The sequence below is a fragment of the Rutilus rutilus genome (assembly GCF_951802725.1).
Source record: "Rutilus rutilus genome assembly, chromosome: 4".
In the NCBI taxonomy this organism is placed as follows: Eukaryota; Metazoa; Chordata; class Actinopteri; order Cypriniformes; family Leuciscidae; genus Rutilus; species Rutilus rutilus.
In genome coordinates this window covers 7,511,907-7,531,216 of record NC_140212.1, presented here as the reverse complement: position 1 = coordinate 7,531,216, position 19,310 = coordinate 7,511,907, and the positions used below count along the sequence as shown (strand labels likewise).

The following is a 19,310-nucleotide window of genomic DNA, read 5'->3' as shown; positions in this document are numbered from 1 at the left end:
AATCATTAATCAAAATGTATATGAATGAGTGTGCGTTTTTGTGCTCGTCTCACCAGAGATCTCATCCTCATCCAACTCTGACTGCAAACTGCTGCGGTTTTCCCAGGTCGGTGGGGAATACTTCTTCCGGGTTACATATTGACGCCCAATGGTCCTCTTTGCGGTCTTAACCAGGTTTTTAGACAGCGTTCTATAAGAAACAGCAACTCAGACATTTTAATATCAAGCACTATCCAAGCCTAGAGTGGAAAACTCACCATTTAAATACATAACATGTATGAGCTGTTGTCACAGTGTATTTCTCAAAAACGCTAAAAGCTGCTCTTAAAAGAGTTTGAAGATAATTGAACAGAACCGCATCTGAGTTTGCCATGGCACCCATTTGCTGCTAATGCAGGATAGCTTTCAAAATTTCCACTGCTAAATAATTCATGGCTTGCACAGTGCCATCACACGCCATTTCTTTTTAACCAGTGGGACTGGGTTGCATGACCCAAACGGGAAGAGGACCGGGAAAGCATGTATGTGAGTGTGAGAAAAAGATGGACGTAAAAACAGAAAATGATGTGCTGAGAGTTGAGAGTTGTGTGTTGTGTGTTGTTTAAAGGGCAAACATCCATTCAGGTCTTACTTTAGCGACTGGTTCTTGTCCTTGGTCTTGTGCTCCACCACCAGCTTTGCAGACTGACCCACAGTGAAGGCAAACGTGCCCTGGACGTGCTGTGGGTATCTGAGCTTATGCATGTGTTTCCTGAACACCTCAGCAAGATCTGACGCTACCTCCTCATCAAAGGCGATCTTCATCAGCTACAAGAGAGGAGAAACGTTGAAATAAATAAGAATAAAGGCTTGATCAATTCGCATGCCACTGAAATCGCAAAATAAAATATTTGCAAGAAATTGTTTCCACCAATACAGTTTTTTTGTCATTATCTAAATGGTCAGTTGAGTTTTTTTGTGGCTTATAAATAATACTTAAGACTTTAGATATATAAAGATGGTGCAGTCACATTACTATGCTGGTCCAGCCTGAATAATTCAGTTTTTCGTCATGATTTGAGCATTCAGAATCAAGATTGATAAGACCGTTGTTGTCAGATTTCATGGGAGATTTTAAGCTTTGGAGAATTTGATGTTCCCCATTAAAAGAGATACGAGCTGTACTCGCATCAGCTCATAATCCGTCTGATTATAGTGTTGCTTCCGTGCGTTATTGTGTCTTAGCAATGCTAACTGTGCTCGTAAAGTGTGTAAACATGAATATATGCGATAAAACAAGCATTATTAAGCATGTTTCCCCTGCTGTGAAATAATAAAATGATATTACATAATGAATATGTAATGTATTATTAATCTGCATTAACTGAAGGGTTTTTATGCACTTACATAATTTCATGTATTGTTAGTAATGGAGCTAAAGGAAAGGCAGGTGATGCTCAATACCTGAAAGGTGCAGGAACGCAGCTGGAGACCATCTTGTATGAACTGATCCATGGGAAGATTAAGATTAGAGATCCGCTTCTCTTTTGTGAGGGAGGCGACGGGGAAAGAGCGGGTGACCACTTGCTCTCCAACTGCACAATACAAACACGTACGGCAACATTTATTGCACTTCCAAAAAGGCTTTTTGTGTTCATTTCTATTTACAAACTTCACAGCGTGAGCTCAATGAGTCAAGTTAAGTGCCCTACATCTCTTAAACTGAGAAAATTAGCTGAGACAAGGATGAGATTTCTATAATTCATGACCAACAGCATGACTGCAGAGACTTGCTGCTCTGAACAAGAACAAAATCAATCCCAGTGAGAAGCATGACCAATAGGAGCGTACCGAGCGGGTCGGTGGGTGTGCCCTTGAAGATGAGCCGGTAGTTGGTGAGAAAGATGGCTCCTTCAGCGGGCAGCAGGGGCGGCCCACCCATCGTGCCCGTGGCTTCCTCTCGGCCGTCTGCTATGAGGTGCACCCGCATGCCGTCCATCACAAACTCCTCACCGGGCAAGAGAGTTGGTCTCAAAAGCTTGGGCTGGAGACAGGAAAATAAAGAGGAAATAGAGAGAAATTAAGGAAAGCAAAAATGGAAAATAATGACTGTCAGTGCATATTATGCTCAAGTTGCTCTAATGTAAAATTCATACCACACTTCACATCAAGCATGCAGAATGCTTCCCCATATCATGAACTGGAGGAAACAGATCATTCAAATCACAAAAAACATACAGCACACCGCAAAGGTGCATTTCCTCTCAGTTGGTGTGATATTTCAGAAGGTTAATGGACTTGAGCATGTAAAAACACATTCAGCTTAATGAGGATGTGTTAGTCCAAATTCAAGAGAATTTGGTTATGGCTTAACATGAAACTGCTTTTTTAAGGTGACTTATTTTCGAGTGAAACAGGATATTCAATCGAGTGGGACAGATTCTATCTATGGGAAATGATTAGATCATGAAAAATGTGGGCGTTACATATCCAAAATAAGAACAACCATAAGAGCATCTCAACGGATCCCCAAGGGTAACCCTTCTCTTCCAAACGTACCATTAGTGCTGTTAAATCCATTAAATCGCATCTAACATAAAAGTTTGTAAATATATAATATATGTGTGTAGTGTGTACAGATGTACTTCAGTATCTATACACACACACACACACGCACATATTTATATACATGATGCAATTTGACAGCACTAATTCTATTATCGCAAAATATATTAACAAGAACTGGAATTCAATTACAATATTTTTTTCTATCAAATTACCATTTTTAAAATTAAATTACCGATGTCTCAAATTACCAAATTTTTTTAATTAAATTTTTTTTTAATTAATTTTTTTTTTTTATCTTAACACATAATTTTTTATGAAATTATTTGATTTTTTAATTGGAATATTTTTTAGTTTTTATTATATAGATAAAATTATATAGTTGGGTAATTATTTTGTATATGATTTGCAGGTTATCAATATGATATATCGAATTCGCGATCACGCGTACTCTGTGTAAAGGGAGCGGCGGTACTGACTGACCACACATTTTACAAGATATTTCTCAGTAATGCTCAGGATCTGTTGCGCACCAAATCCTCCACCATCGTCCTTGTCAGTCATCTCTCTTTAATACGTTCACGTGATAAGTGAAATCATGATGTACTGTAATGTAACCGACTATCGCAGCAAGCCTAACCGTGTCCCTTTAGGGGCTCCGTAGAAAGAGTTTTTCATTTTCTGTGCCTTTCCGAATTCTGAATTAATATATGCACAGATGAATCATGCACAATATGAGGACCGGCGTGTATTACAAAGTAAATGGGGTCAATTTGGATTTCACGTTGGCATAAAGCATGGGATACTTGGATATTTAGAATTCAGATTGTAAAACATTCCCACAGTTCTTCTAATATAATTTCATAAGTCCAGAAATGCCAGAAGCTGCATTTTCATCGGGGAAAAGTAGTCTATGTTTATTTAACTGATACTAGCATTTTTCTTTTTTTTCCAAATAAACAAATGCATTATGGGCCAAAAAAACAGCGCGCTCCTTGACCCAGAATACTCTCCAGGCGCTTACGCAAGAGCAAGTTTCACCACATTCGATGCTGAGATTCGGAACGGTTTACAGATCTCATGACCATCTATGTGTCCTCGTAACGGGAAGCGATCTTGAGTCCATCTATCTAGAGCTGTACAGTAGATGGGGTCCCTTTCATACTCTCTTAGTTGAGTTCTTGGGAAAGTGTTCAATGCTGGCGTCCCGTGACAGCACTGGTTGCTAGGCAATGAGTGATGAAAGATGCATGACTGGCTCTCCTTTTCTTAAGAACTCAGTGGAGTGAAAATACAGTCAAGTCCAAAAAAAAAAAAAAAAACACTACAAAGTCTTTACCACACTTCACTGTGCAGTTCTGCCATTGCGATAGAAGATGGGCATTTAAAAGAATAGTTCAAAAAGATTCAATGTATTCTATTCCACACCCGTAAGACTTTCTTTCTTCCATGGAACACAAAAGTTTATCCAGTGTTCTTTTCCATACAGTGAATAATAAAATAAAATAATGAAATAATAATAAAAATTAACCAGATTTTCAAATTATATGAGGGTGAGTAAATAAAGATAATTTAACATACAATGAAGGTGAATAAATCAAAAAAAAAAAAAAAAAAGTTAACCAGATTTTCGAACGACATTACGGTGAGTAAATTAACATAATTTTAATTTAATAATTTAACATACAATGAAGGTGAATAATAAAATTAAATAAAATAATAAAATAAAGAAACAAAGTCAAACAGGTTTGGAACAAAATGAGCGCGAGTAAATGAAGATGATTTTATTCATTTTAGGGCGAACTAGATCCCTTTAAGACTGCTTTGAGATTAGAGCGGATTGTGCAATACAATACACATGAACTGTCAAATGAAATAAACCATGAAGGTTTTGTTCGAGCATTCTGCTAGGGCGTTATGGTAACGTTGCACCAGGATGTACGATAAAATCAAACCTGTGTGTTAAAGGAAAGCATGGCAGAACATCAGACTAAAGTGTGCTCAGAACAGCAGGCCAGTAAGACCAGCATGCATCATTCAGGCCACGGTCAGTGAGGCAGTGCCGTCACGCAAACGTACCTGCCGTGGCACTCTGACTCAAGGGTGGAGGGGTTGAAGTGGTATGTGGGTGGATCTGCCTGGTTTTCTACACTGCATTTCCTGCCCAGCGGAACATAAAATATTGAGTTGGTTACCTTTTGGATAGGCGGCAGTCGTTTGCTCTCCCTGTGAACAGCTTCCAATGTCTCGATGTGCATCTGAACGATGTCTGCAAGAGAAACACAACAGTATATGAGCTTTAAAAAAACAAAAACAAATGTAGCACTGTTCAGACCCGTTCGGATGGCTGCATTGTCCGTGAAAGTCGTTTTACCTGGTATCATTGTGTGAAGGGCCTTCAGGTGATCGTTGGTGACGCCGCTCTCGTTGCACACTTTGTCAACAAAACGGTTGATGAACCGAACAACCGAGTTCGCAACATCCGAGCTTTCGGCATCCTCAAAGCCGCTCTCCGTGTCGTAGCTTTCTGCCATGCTGCCCGCAATACTGGACGAATGAAAAACAAAATTAGTGGTCTAATAGTTTTGTTCTTTTATTTTTTATTTTGTTCTTTTACTTTATGCTATTTTGTTGAATTTTGTTATAGCACACACCTGTAAGTGATGTAGCTGTTAGTGGTCTACAATTTTATTTTATTTTTATCTTTATTTAACTTTACTTTTTATGTTTTATTATTTGTTACATTTTTAATTAATAACAATTTTTTTATCATTTGTTTATTTTTTATTTTATTATAATTTTTTAATTTGTATTTGATTCAGGGTTCATGCAGATACTGTAAAAATTCAATTCCAGGACTTCCAAGGACATTTCAAGCACAACTGTGATGTAGCTGTTAGTGGTCTACAAGTTTTTTTGTTTTGTTTTTGGCTTTATTTTGCTTTACTATTTATTTATCCTTATTTTTTTATTTGTAATTTATATTTTTAATAAAATTTATTTTTCAATTTCAATTCTAATTCTTTCTTCTTTTTTTTTTATTCAGGGCTTGTACAGAAACTTTAAAGTCGACATGAAATCAAAATTGACCCTATTTACTTTGTTAGCGCATATTACTAGTCTTGTGGTGAACAATTAATCCGTGCAAGTTAATACACAGAAAATAATTGATTGCCGCGGTAATCTTTAATCAAAATCTGAAGAGTTACTTCCGGTCTGGAATGGCGTTCCTTTTCTGATGACGTCAGTTTGACGGCTTGGGTTGAAAACGCTTAACCACTCGCCTCAAACCGCTAGTCTGCTATGAGCAGCAGAGATGGAGAAGAGGAGCACTGAAGTAAAACCCTGCCCTCTGTTCAATATTCCCTTTCACTGGGAAATACGTCACAACACTGGAGAAAAGTCGTTTGCAACTTCCGGTTCACGGGGACTTTAACATTGCAGGACTTTCAAGGACTTTTCAAGCACTATTGTGATGTAGCTGTTAGTGGTATACAAGTTTTTAATTTATTTTCCTTCATTTTATTTTACTTTTTACTCTGTTATATGTTATGTTATGTTCAAAGCGTCTTGCTGTGCCCAAGCATAGCAGCACACACCTGTTAGTGACGTAGCTGTTGCTGACGCTCTCCACATCTCCCAGGCCGGTGTTGCGGAGCAGGCGGTTTTTACTGGTGTCGAGCGGCAGCAGGAGATAGCTCATGCGGTTGGCGTAGTGAATGGCCTGACTGAACACCGTGCTCTCCTCCTTCTGAACGCGCTCCTGCTGCTGTTCTTTACTCAGCGTGGGCCACAGACGGCTCTGCTCTGACGCCAAGTCCAGCGCGCTCAGCTGCTTCTGACCCCCCATGCCCTCCACCTCCTGAAAGATGCAGAGGTCAAAGGTCAAATACAACGGGCAGCAGTAAAAGAAAATCAGCCTTATAAACATCCATTTTCAAACATAAAACAAACAACATGCATTTACATTCAAATGTTTGGGATTGGAAAGAAGTTTTATTTGCATTTTTTGATCAAAAGTGCAGTAAAAAGCAATATTGTGAAATATTACAATTGAAACAAAATTTTAACTGTTTTGTATTTTAATATCTTATTAAAAAATTATTTATTTCTGTGATGACAAAGCTGAAATTTCAGCATCATTACTCTAGTCTTCAGTGTCACATGATCCTTCAGAAATCATTATATGATGATTTTCTGCTCAGGAAACATTTTTTATTACAGTATAATAAGAATTATCTTACACTGATAAATTTTTTTCAGGAATTTTTGATGAATAGAAAGTTCAAAAGCATATATTTGAAATAGAAATATTTTTGTAACATTATAAATGTCTTTACTGTCACTTTTGATCAATTTAGTGCATCCTTGCTGAATAAAAGTAATATTTTTTCCAAAAACAAAAAATGTACTGACTCCAAACTTTTGAACAGTAGCGTTTTCTTAATATTAAAGGCAACACTTTAAAATAACTTTCATAACTTAAAAATATAAAAATGATAAAAAAAAAAAAAAAAAAAAAAATTATAATAATAATAATAAAAATTTCAAATAAATAAAATAAAATAAAATAAAATAAAATAAAATAAAATAAAATAAAATAAAATAAAATAAAATAAAATAAAATAAAATAAAATAAAATAAAATAAAATATTACAGGGGTGGATGCGTCTCCCTCCTCGCCGTTCTCCAGGTACAGGGTCCGGATGTGTTTCTGAACATCACTGTAAAACATGGCCTCCCAGAACTGCATATTCGTCCACACCATGTGCTCCTGAACGCAGCTGTAGGCGAACTGAGTGATGCCTCCCCCCAATTTCTGTATAACACAACAAACAACTGTAAACTCAGCAGCTGAAGTCAGAGAGAATCCACCCTTTATCCAGTACCTTTACAGAACAGACATGCCCTCAGCACTCATTATTGAACTTCTCAAAATGGCCAAATATGTCCTGTTGGCTAGTCATTATCACAAAATAAGCTCAATGCACATTATCCCACTTATTATATGGCTTTTTACCAAACCAACTAATTGCATGTGAAATACTAATCTGAGTTTAAATTATTTTATTATATTTAAGCTCCGATTATCTTAAAGCTAAGCAACAACACAAATACTGCATTTTTTATTTTTATGTTATAAACTGTATTCATCTGCAGTCCAAGTTATGTTTTCTACAGAGTACTTCGCTAACATATTTAAGTGCAATGTAACAAGTCCTCCTCTATTTTATTCTCCATCTTTATGTTCTTCTTGCCTCTTATTCGTCATTCATCCCAGACATGCAAAACAAAATTGTTATCTTGCAACTCCTGAGCTTCTAAGGAATCTACTACCGGTAAATGTTTTATGCTAACCATATATATTTATTGTACTTAAAAGTCCTCCATTCACTCACCCGACAGAAGGCAGTGACCAATGGCAGCAGGGCAGCAGCAATCCCATGTTCATCCATATGTGAGCAATCCTGAAGATAAAAATAGAAGCATTAATCTGCAGACGTCAAAACATTTGTATAACACAATTTATGGAGGTAAAAGATGAAACAGATGATGAACAACAATCATAAACTAAACCAAAACAACATATTTTACACTTCCTTATTGCAGCACAACAATCCGAGAAACACCCATAAACACTCTGTATTTGATTCATTGAAAGTTGTTAAAGCACATTCCTGGGATTTACCTGCAGGGTGCAGTTCATCATACGGATGATGTAGTCGAACTGTTGGTCGTCTAGAACGGCCCTGTTCTGCAGCACGTGAAGGTTGAGCTCCTGGGTCAGACAAACACGCGCCGCCCGACCCTTCAGCGCCCTCAACACCGCCGGCATTAACTGCACACACACACACACACAGAGAAGCAAGTTAACACACACATACACATTTACTAATTTGAGATCATAAAAGCTTCAGCTGAAACAAACACCATAAATCTGGCTTATGTTTAAAGTGCCCCTATTATGCTTTTCGGATATTACCTTTCCTGTCATGTGTAATAGCTGTTTATCAGCTGCTGTTTATTATTATTATTATTATTATTATGTCATACAACGTCTACATTGACCCGCCCTCAAACACTGGACTTGTAGCAGAGACTGGAAGAGTTTGGTTTGTGCTGTGGAAATGTCGAGAAGACACTGTTTTCTGTGCTGAGAAAGCAAATCCACTTTGCCTGCGCTGAGAAAGGATGAGGAACTGATACAGTGAAACCGACGCCATCATTACTGTTCGTATCACTGTGTACGCAAGTGCTGAGGGAGCCTCTGGAGCTGAAATTCAGATATGGTAATGGATGTTTCCCACAAAAGACTGGGCCATCTGGCCAATCAGAGTCGAGTTAAAGGAGGTGTTTAGAGAGACCGGATCCTTGATAGAACGGATTTAGACACAGTGAGAAAAGAGGCGAAGCTGTATTGTATATTATGAGAAACCTTGGATGTATTTAAACCTATTGTAGAACCTTTAAAATAGCATTATAGGGGCACTTAAACAAAAAAACCTCACTAAATGTTTTATAAGTGGTTCTTACCTTCTTGGCTTCCAGCATCTTGTTGTCAAAAATATATGTGATGCAGTTCCTGACCACCTCTAACCTCCGGGCGCTGTTTGCCATTACATTCCCGTTCCTGTCCACTATGTCAGCTAGAAGCCAGAGAAATAAAAACATTTTAATCCCCATTAAGGCTTTATTAAGATTAGCACAAAAGTGTGCATATCGATTAGTGCGACAAGTTTAAAACTGAGCACTGGAATTTGCAATCTCACCCAGTGGAGGTCCGGATGGAACCATGCCCTTCAGTTCGGCCTTGACCACAGGAGGGGCGGTTTTGAGTTTTGCTGTAGCGTGGTCTATAAAGAGCTGCACGGAGACCTCGTCCAGGTGAGGGAAAACGGACTGTGGTAGCCGGTGCAGAACGTTTTCAGCTGTCCTCTGAACTCGGTGCATGGTCACCGCTGGGTATGGGTTTTCCTGACAGAGAAACAGACAAACTTGCGTTTAGAGAGTTCTTGACAAAATGTTGAAAAATCATTTTCCCAATGAAATGCCAATTCTTATGTATTATAATTTTATAATATAATAAAAAAAATGTAAAAACTAAAAAATAATGGCAATATTAAAATGCTATGCTACATTTAAAACACTCAAACAATGTAAATGTAGATTGCAACATTACAACACTGTGGAAAATGAATCTCTATTTTGAGATTTAAAATAACAATTACAACGAACAATTCAATTATTAGTGAATTAAAACACTTAATTAATTAGATAAACGTTAAAGGTATAATCCATAAAAGAAAGAACGAACGAACATATGGCATTAGAACAATAACAGGGTTAGTAAATAATGACTTAACTTTGAATTTTAGGGTGAACTATCCTTTTAAGTGAGAGAAAACACTAATAATTGTTTAAATATTGGCTGATAACTTATATTGTACAGATATATTGCGCATCCCTAACCGCAAATATTCTTTATTGGTGTAAAAAATAAAAAGTTGTGTGTAAAACAAAAGTAAAAGAACAAAAACCTGTTTTAGTCTCAATTTTGACCTGGAAATGTTTTATTTTTAATGTTGCGACAAATTAGACACTGTGCACGGCAGATACGACACATGAAAAACATACATTTTTGAAAAGATGCTCCGCCAGCTCCTTAACATGCTTCATCACTTTATGAGGATGTCCTGTCTCCTGTCGAATGCGCTCCACCTCATTGGCTATGAGCTACAGTGAAACGAAATGAGGGAGGAAAGATCAGAGAGCTTGAACAACACACAGAGAAGGCATCCTTCTCAATTTCCTATTGGATGTCAGCTACACCCATGACTTACATCGTCAAACAGGTCCGTGGCTCGGTACGGAGGACCCCGCTCAGACACGAACCCAGCGAAGGCCATGCCGTCCAGCACCTTCATCAGGAAGTCGTCCTCGGTTAGTGCTCTCTGCCCCAAAAATGCAGCCTGGAGAAAAAAAACAACAAGCTTTATAGGCCTGTTCATGCTTTTGTATTACCATTTTTTATCTGTGTGAAATTGAATTCGGGGGGGTCTTCAGTACCTTATGAAAGCGTATGACGGGTTCAGGGTGGATGCGAATTATATGCAAACACCATCGATAGCCCTGAAAGAGCTGCGCGAACAGCCACAGGAAGACAGCGCGGATCTCTTTATCCTACAACACACACACATCAAACAATGACACTCTCGTAAAACAATAACTTCCTGCAATGTCACGACCACCATAAAAGAGTCAACATTAATAAAAAAACAATCGCATTTCTAGATTTGACGTCAGATGCTGACGATTACACAAGGAAGGAGGAAAAACATTTATGGATTAAAAAGAAATTTTTAAAAGAAAACGTACCTGAATCTTAGGTGTGGATGGTTGAATGGAAGGTGGAGGAAACGCATGATCAGACACTTCCAGCTCTGGATCAAGAACCTTTATTACACAAAACATACATATATAGTAAGATTACAGTACAATCGCTCTACTTAATTGCCTGCTATATATACCTAGTCACAGTGATAAGAAGCAAAATTGACGTCAAATTTTCTTTTCAAGGTAAATACTCTACAATACAAACAATGACGGACGTAAATATTTGCTCTGACATCGATTCTTTGTTAAATGATTCAACACACGAAATTATGTTTGGTCAGAATTTGAATAATTCACTAAATATTTGGTTGTAATTCATAATTATTTTCAAAAATATGCTGAAGGCACATTGGTTAATGTTTCATTATAGTATATATTTTCAGTTTTCGTTTTAATTTTACTATTATTTTTTAAGCTTTATTTTTATTTCAGTCTAAGTGTTTTAGTATTTTAGTCTTTTTTTAGTATTTAAATCTTCAGCAACTAACTGAAAGTTGAAGTTTGTCATCTAATATGTACGGTATATTTTATTTTTGCAGCTTTATTTTAATGAACGAAAACTATTTTGAACAGTTTTACTTTTTCACTGTTTCACTGTCTGGGTGTGGTGGCTTTTCATAATCTGGATCCGACATGAACGTAATTTATTACAGCATAAAATTATTATTCTAGTTGATTATTTAATTCTGTAATGAATGCACTGAATTTTCATTGGTGCGCCACACATTTTTACACCCCTACTTAACAATGCCACCATTTTAAGCTTCACGTCATAAATCAGTTTAATGTCAGCAGCAACAGTTTAAAGCACAATGTTCATTGTGTCCGTGACATGACAAAGCAACAAATCTGATTTTCCTTGAGTTTTTGTCCAGCCACAACAGCAAAGTTATTTCATCAGCTGTTTGGTGTGTTACATACTATGTAGCCCACAGTGAAATCATATTCCATATAGTTCAATGTAAACATTAAATCACTTTGTGCAGTATTTCGCTTTCAGTGACGACTGAAAAATGAGGTGCAAGTGTCTTCATAACTGTGATTCGATATACAATTCCCACTGAAAGTATCCATATCTGGCTCATCTGTGCACATAAGCGCTCCTGTAATTACAGAAAGCTGCCGTCCGGAGCTGGAGCTAATAACAAAACTCACTTAGCTAATTCATAAGGTACAGGATTAGGACAAAAACCAAAGACGGTAGTTGCCTACACAACTATCGGAAGCATCTTTAATCTTTGGATAAAGAACAGTGAGGATCAGGAAAAAGAAAACAAAGAAACCCCACGCTTTTCCAGGCAATTAAACAGATGAAATGGGTTTATAACTGAGGCATGGCGATCTCTTTTCTCAGCCATGATTATCATCTATTTCCCTGAGGGGATGTGGTTATGTGAGCCCTCCTCGCTCAAACACACATACGCAACCTCTGCCACCTCTGCTGGGATGGTCTGTCTGCCTTGGCGCCACAGACGCACTTTTCAGAGAGACACTAGAGTGTCTGCGAGACTGAGGATAAACACACACACACACACACACACACACATATATCGAGGGACTCCGGGCTCGTTTCCAGAGGGGCGAAATGTGAATGCCACACACAAGGACCTTTCTGTGACAATTGTGATGCAATCTAAAACAACACAGACAGACAATCGGACACTTTTAGGCATGAGCACAGAACGGAAAACCCTATTTATTGTCCCTTTCCTGAAAAGAAAAATAACTTCCTTTCAGAAAAGATCCAGGTATGACAATGACTCATGCATCATACAGTAAAGTTGAAAATGACATTTCCTAATTGTTAACAACAAACCAGAGATTAAATATGATATTTCCGCTTGCGTTTCTATATTTATCCTCTGTCAGAGCCTGTATAAAAAGTGTTTTGAAGGGATTTTTTTTTTATCAGTATCAGAACATTTAAAAGTAATATACATACAGTATTTTTAAATGATAGAATTAACACTTTAAATGTTAAAATGTGTAAAAGGCGATCTCAAGGGTAAAAAAATACCTTAATAAATGTCATTTCTTTTGAAAGAGATAATAAGTAAATACGTAGTTAAAAAACTAACAAGTAATAAAATGTTTTATGGACCCTCCACTTTTTTCCCCATCAATTACAATAATATAGAATATTGCCCTATAACTACTTTAAACCACTATAAAGCTGCCTGTAAAAATAACTGAGCCCAATCATCTTCTTAGCAATTCAGTGAGCGTAACTTCAACAAGGAAGTACACATGGTTGAGTAATGTGTGCCGAGAACCATTTATGTACCTCGTAATGAAGATAAATATTTATTTCATGTGTTTTTATAGCCCCAGTCTATTAAACGTGCCACACTTCCTCAACCTGTACTGTGTGTTTGTTCAATTATCTGTAAAAACGTGAAAGTCAATTTCACTATGACAGTGTCATCTCTGGCAGTGATTACTCAACGCCGAGACTGCCTTTACACCTAACGGGTAAAACGGGTTTATTACCATGGAGATGGCCGTCTGTGTGTGATGATGAAGTGGCTCAGGCAGCAGGGATATGTGGACACACTCCGGAATGGTCACCGTGCCTCCGTCCAGGTCCGCAATGATTACGTCGAGCTGTGAATATAACGCACGCACACGGGTAAATATGGACCCACATTGAACTACATTGTTCTATATGGGCAGATTCATAGCATCAACTCATATTTCAAAAGCAGGGAAAGGAATAACTCTTTTAGACAAGTCCAAACTGGTTAAACGATGCACATCAGACCTGATTCAAGCTTTTCTGACAAAAAAATAAAAAGTTACTGAAGTTATTAAAGCCCAATGTCCTGCGCGAATGTCTTTTGTTTAAAATTCTGACATGTTGGAACGTTCCGGTCCAAACAAAGTGACCTCAGGTCAAGTATCATTCCCTGGAATCATAATCATATCATCTCTCATTCGAACTCAACTACATACAGATCACCGCATGTAAACATGCTCAGGGATGTCCAACATTCACTCGTAAACTGAGCCAGGGTGGCTTAAATGTTTAGAGAAAAACTGTATAAAAAATAAATAAATAAATAAAATAAATAAAAATTAGATTACAATAAATAAATAATTACATAAAAATAAATAAATTCTATCAAAATAAGAAAAGTAAATGAATAAGCAAATAAATAAAAATAATGCATCTAGTACAGTGCTATAACGAGCAGGAAAATATACATTGGGCTGTTATACAAGAAACTAAATAGATGCCTTTAAAATGTTAGGATGGGGGCATGAAGATGATCATTTTGGGGGGGGTCAATGGCATTTAAAGGATTGAAAACCCCTGAACTAAGCTAAATCAAAGTCAAGCAGGTTTAATTGTTGGAGTAAATACCTTTTGTTAAGGCACTCGGCAGTACAAAAAAACAGCAGGTAATACTTGTTCAACAAGATAAAACTAGAAATACCATCGAATGGATTTTATCACCAGAAATTCTGAACAAATGGTGTAAAATATGCGAGGGCAAGGAACCAGTCACATGTTATTACATGGCCTTCGAAATAAATCCATGAAAATTCAGTGTTTATGTTAAATAAACTGTTGGATAATGAGCCCTCAAAACATGGGTTACAGATTTGATGCAAAAACCAGATAATAAATGCAACCAAACACATAACCAGGCACAATAGCTAAATAAATATGCTTATTAACTTTTAAAAGGGCCAAAACCTAGTTGAGATGCATCTAGATAAACCAACTCAGGCGTATGAAGGTACATGTATTCCTGCATCTAATCCCATGTTGTGCATGGCATGGAACGCTGTATCATCTTACATGTGAGTTCATGCGTTACACAGCACCATATGTCAGATATCTGATCAAACCTTAACATCCTCAGCCTCACAGCACAGAGGGTGAAAAGAGGAAAGAAAAAAAAAACATCTCACCAGCTCCTGTGTCTCCGAGCGGAAGTATGAGTTGACTCCGATGATGAAGGGCGTCGGCGTGCTGAGCACCTCCAGCAGCTTTCCCGGTAAGATAGGAACATAAGTAAAACTGGAGAGAGTGGGAAAAAGTCATGGAAGAGGATTGAGATGAAGACAAGATTAGGATGAACAGGAAAAATAAATGGAAAAACAGAACTTAAAAAAAAAAAAGAAAAAAAAAAAGAGGCATTTAATCAGTAAAAATAAATTAAATAAATAAATGCCTTGTTTTTATTTTTATTTTCTAAAGTATTTTTATATTCTGTGATATTTTGAAGATTTTGACCTGCATTTTATGCATGAAAGGCACTATGCAAATCAAATGTATTATTATTTTGTGCAATTTCTAGTTTAATCTAATTAATCTATTAATACAGATAATAACAATACATTACAGCAATGACAGACAAACAAACAAATAAATAAACAAATTGTTATTACATTATCAAAAATCAATCAGAAATGTTACCTTTTATTTAAATTACATTTATTCAAAACTCTGTTAAAAACAACTATATTTATTTAATAAAAAATATATATTAAAAAAAATTTGTATTACTAATATTATTATTATTATTATTATAAAAAAAAAACAGTAATTTCACCTTTTATTTAAATTCAATTTATTCAAAACTTTTAAAATCAACTATGGTAGGGGGAGAAATGGATGGGGATGTTTAAAATGTTTTACATAAAGCAAAAGAAATAAAGAAATAAATTCGCTGGCAACATATGATCCCTCTTTACCTGTACTTTAGTGGGAACATGATGGCCAGTAAACCTCTGCAAGCGTCCGTTAGACGCTGATAACTGCTGGAGAGGAACAGGATCTTGTGCTCTGTCAGAGCAGCACAAAACAGACAGAGAACATTCGCAATTCCTGCAGAGAGAGAGAGAGAGAGAGAGAGAGAGAGAGAGAGAGAGTTTAGCCTACAAATATCAGTCCCACTTCCTCTGTTATTTATTTAACAACACAAGGTGGATATTACACCGTCCACATCTGACACTTGACACCAACTGTTGCTGTTTTAATGAGGCTGATTTGCTGTTTAGCACCTAAGCCTGCTGCTGATTGGCTTACCGAGCTGTCTGAAAAGCTGGGCCACGCTGCAGCCGCTTACAGGCAGGGAGTCGTTTATGGGTGTCTGGATAACCTGCCTGTCACCCGCACCAAGCGTTATGGTCCTCTGTAGAATCCAAAAGAAGAGCGAGAGAACAAAAATAAAAATAAGGGGGGAAAGAGATTGGAGATGAGAAATGTGAGTGAGCTCATCTTTAAAAGAAAAGCACCACCATCTAACACCTCCACCACGGCATTATGGGAAAGATTAATGTGTGCGCGGCAGGCTGGTCGTAGAGTGAGCTAAAGACAGGAGGTTATTTAGAAGGGGAAAAAAGAATTCAAAGCCATTCTCCAATTAGAAACGAGCACCAAACAGAAAACAACATCTATTTCCTGATATGAATAAGTCACATTTACAATAACTGCTTTTTTGTGAAAGTTACAAATGAAAAAGTTGGAAACGTTGAGGGTGAGGATGAAAATTTGCTGTTGAATACCAGAAAGAATCTTTATTTTATTTTTTTATAAAAAGTATAAAGTGAATAATACTCATCTGCATCTGGTAAGGTCATACTAAAAAGGTTATATTTAGAGCAATGCCAGACAATGACAAACATTTCCTCTTCAAAATTTAGCAAGAGATAAGAAGATTCATTGATAAGCATTCATCCAAGTCAGTTAGCAATCAGCCAAAGGTCATTTACATTATACAGTTGTAATTAGTCCTTATCCATCCACGCAGCCCAACACATGCTGCTGTTATGTCCATTTTGGGACTTTTGATTAGGACTGATTTTATATATTCAGGCAGAAGTGAAGTCAGTAGGTGTCAAGAAACCTGTCCTTTTAGGGTAAATGTCACATCAGGACAGGAAGTAAAGAGGAAGCTGTAAAATGACAGTATGGGGGGGGGGTTATGTCATCACGTCAAACAGCCACAGCACACACAAGCGTTTAACAGCCTTGCATTAGAGCATGTGCACATTACACACCCTCATAAAATGCTTGCTGTAATGAAACCTCACGACAGGACAGGACAAATCCACAGCAATAACACGTGGAACTGCATAGAAGCGTAATTTGCAATCATGCATTCATGGTGATTATTTGTGACAACCCTAATCATTGTGCAATTACCCATCCAAATATGGGAATTTTAAGTGATTATGGAAATGCCATGCAATGCACATTGTATCCGTCTTTATGTTGTGTCAGTAGGTCAAACTGAAGAACATTATTGAATATATGAACATATATATTGAAAATGTAAAGATTAAAATAGGGGAAAAATTGCTAAAATGCGATGGATGGATGGATGGATGGATGGATGGATGGATGGATGGATGGATGGATGGATGGATGGATGGATGGATGGATGGATGGATGGATGGATGGATGGATGGATGGATGGATGGATGGATGGATGGATGGATGGATGGATGGATGGATGGATGGATGGATGGATGGATGGATGGATGGATGGATGGATGGATGGATGGATGGATGGATAGAACGACAGATAGATGGATGGACAGATATACGGACAGATAGACAGATGGACAGATAGACGGACAGATAGACGGACAGATAGGTAGAACGACAGATAGATGGATGGATGGATAGATAGACGGACAGATAGACGGACAGATAGATGGATGGACAGATAGACGGACAGATAGACAGATTATAGTGTCTAAAACAATGGTTAGTCACATATTGGATTCATTTTGATCTGAATTACTGTGATCTAATTGGTTCTCCTGATGTTGAGCATGTGTTTTAATTGGTGGAGCAGAATTGACAGTAAGAAAAAGAGCTGAACTAAATCAAACGGGGCGTACCGAGCTCTCCTCTCTGTCGTCCTGGCCCGGCTAGATTAGCAACCACACAGCAACAAAAAACACAAACCGTTAGTCACACCAAAATTGAGAGACATTGCAATACAAAAAAAAGAGAAGAGCAAACAAAAAGAAAACAAGGAAACACATGACAAAAATGCACAACACAAAGTTGTGATGATAAAACACAGCTGTGAGGGCAAGGGTCACAGGAATATGAAAATACAGCTGCTGTTCTAACAGGTTAAACCTTTACTGAAACAGAAAGTGAGGCCTGGGAAACTCTGACTTACGTAACAGATTAGATATTACATTGAGGACTTCTGGTATGGCCTTATCGGTATGGATTATCTTGCAACTGGGAAAACAGACAGACGTGTTTTACCTAGCATTGCGGCCCTGGGTCAGGGACAGTAAAACATGCCCTCCAGGAAGTCCAAAATAACTGATACTATATGGAGCCACTGGCTTCCCAATCCCAACACACAGATGCTTGCCAAACGTCCAATCACGATCACAAAGACATTCATTATATCCAGGGCAGGCATGTTTGATATTTTACAGATTGAGCTCAGTCTTTCTGGCTCGTTGTGACAACTAATCTACGCCACACCATTCACACGTCAAAGTAGCCGGAGCAACTTTTCTCTATTTACGGATATGACGACACGCAAGAGCGAGTGACAAACGTACGCAATTTCCCGCTTGGTCTGAAATATAAACACTTATAACAGGCTTACCATAGTAAGTCAAGGTAAGACAAAAACACATCTTGGAAAAAGGATTGATGGTGTATTGACTTTGTTCATTTTGCCAATAGCGCACCTTTAAGGTCAACATTTACTAATACGTAATTAAAAACTGGTACGAACTCACAATGAACAGTTGTATTATTATTAACCAACGTTATTAATAGTTAATGTTAGTTAACGCTAACTAACGTTAATTAATGGTATCTTATTGTAAAGCGTTACCTTAAAGACAATACTACAAAAAAAATTATTCTGGCAAGTTAAAGTCTCAATGAGGATGAGTGTTTCGCATCTGCATTTTATAATGGCTTCAAACATGGCTGATCCAATTAGAAATGATTTCAGATTCAATCCATCATCATTTGAAAGGTCAAAACCAACCAAATTTACAAATGATGTAATACACAAAATAATCCCTTTCCAATGCACACAAGATAGGAGAGAACCAATGGAAACGCTGAACTGAAGCTGTAGCTTGTGTGTTTCTGAGGCTGCCATTCATACACACCGCAGTGTGCTTAGACGCCATCTGCCACCATCCCAGCCCATATGTTCAATCCACGCCAACCAGGCCCAGGACACAAAGACTGGCCCCATAAGCCTCTGCGTGTGTGAGGAGGTGCTTAAGTGTTTATCTGTACACTGTCCCATAAAACAAACAATAAGCAGATGAAAAAAAAAACTGTCACCAAAACAAAGTTGATTAATGCATTTCAGGTGCAATCGATCGCAGCCAAAGAGCCAGAAAGAAATGAGGCACGT

General features: G+C 37.5%; 1 protein-coding gene across 11 annotated transcripts in view; it reads right to left on the bottom strand.

Annotated features, from left to right (window-relative positions):
* The window catches only part of sbf1 (SET binding factor 1), a 54,183-nt gene that overhangs the window by 12,942 nt on the left and 21,931 nt on the right, over positions 1-19,310 (bottom strand). For 6 of the 11 annotated variants that reach the window (XM_084406490.1, XM_084406497.1, XM_084406495.1 and 3 more), the window contains 21 exons: positions 17,800-17,829; positions 15,977-16,082; positions 15,643-15,775; positions 14,857-14,965; positions 13,429-13,542; positions 10,921-10,998; positions 10,612-10,725; positions 10,386-10,514; positions 10,180-10,278; positions 9,315-9,519; positions 9,079-9,191; positions 8,234-8,383; positions 7,944-8,012; positions 7,202-7,363; positions 6,144-6,406; positions 4,919-5,091; positions 4,740-4,813; positions 1,831-2,023; positions 1,444-1,574; positions 632-807; positions 54-190 (listed from right to left, as the gene is read on the bottom strand). In XM_084406490.1, the coding sequence (XP_084262616.1) occupies positions 54-190; positions 632-807; positions 1,444-1,574; positions 1,831-2,023; positions 4,740-4,813; positions 4,919-5,091; positions 6,144-6,406; positions 7,202-7,363; positions 7,944-8,012; positions 8,234-8,383; positions 9,079-9,191; positions 9,315-9,519; positions 10,180-10,278; positions 10,386-10,514; positions 10,612-10,725; positions 10,921-10,998; positions 13,429-13,542; positions 14,857-14,965; positions 15,643-15,775; positions 15,977-16,082; positions 17,800-17,829 (2,758 nt within the window). The remainder of the gene's footprint in view (positions 1-53; positions 191-631; positions 808-1,443; positions 1,575-1,830; positions 2,024-4,739; positions 4,814-4,918; positions 5,092-6,143; positions 6,407-7,201; positions 7,364-7,943; positions 8,013-8,233; positions 8,384-9,078; positions 9,192-9,314; positions 9,520-10,179; positions 10,279-10,385; positions 10,515-10,611; positions 10,726-10,920; positions 10,999-13,428; positions 13,543-14,856; positions 14,966-15,642; positions 15,776-15,976; positions 16,083-17,799; positions 17,830-19,310) is intronic. The other 5 variants (XM_084406494.1, XM_084406498.1, XM_084406491.1 and 2 more) reach the window with 1 other exon arrangement.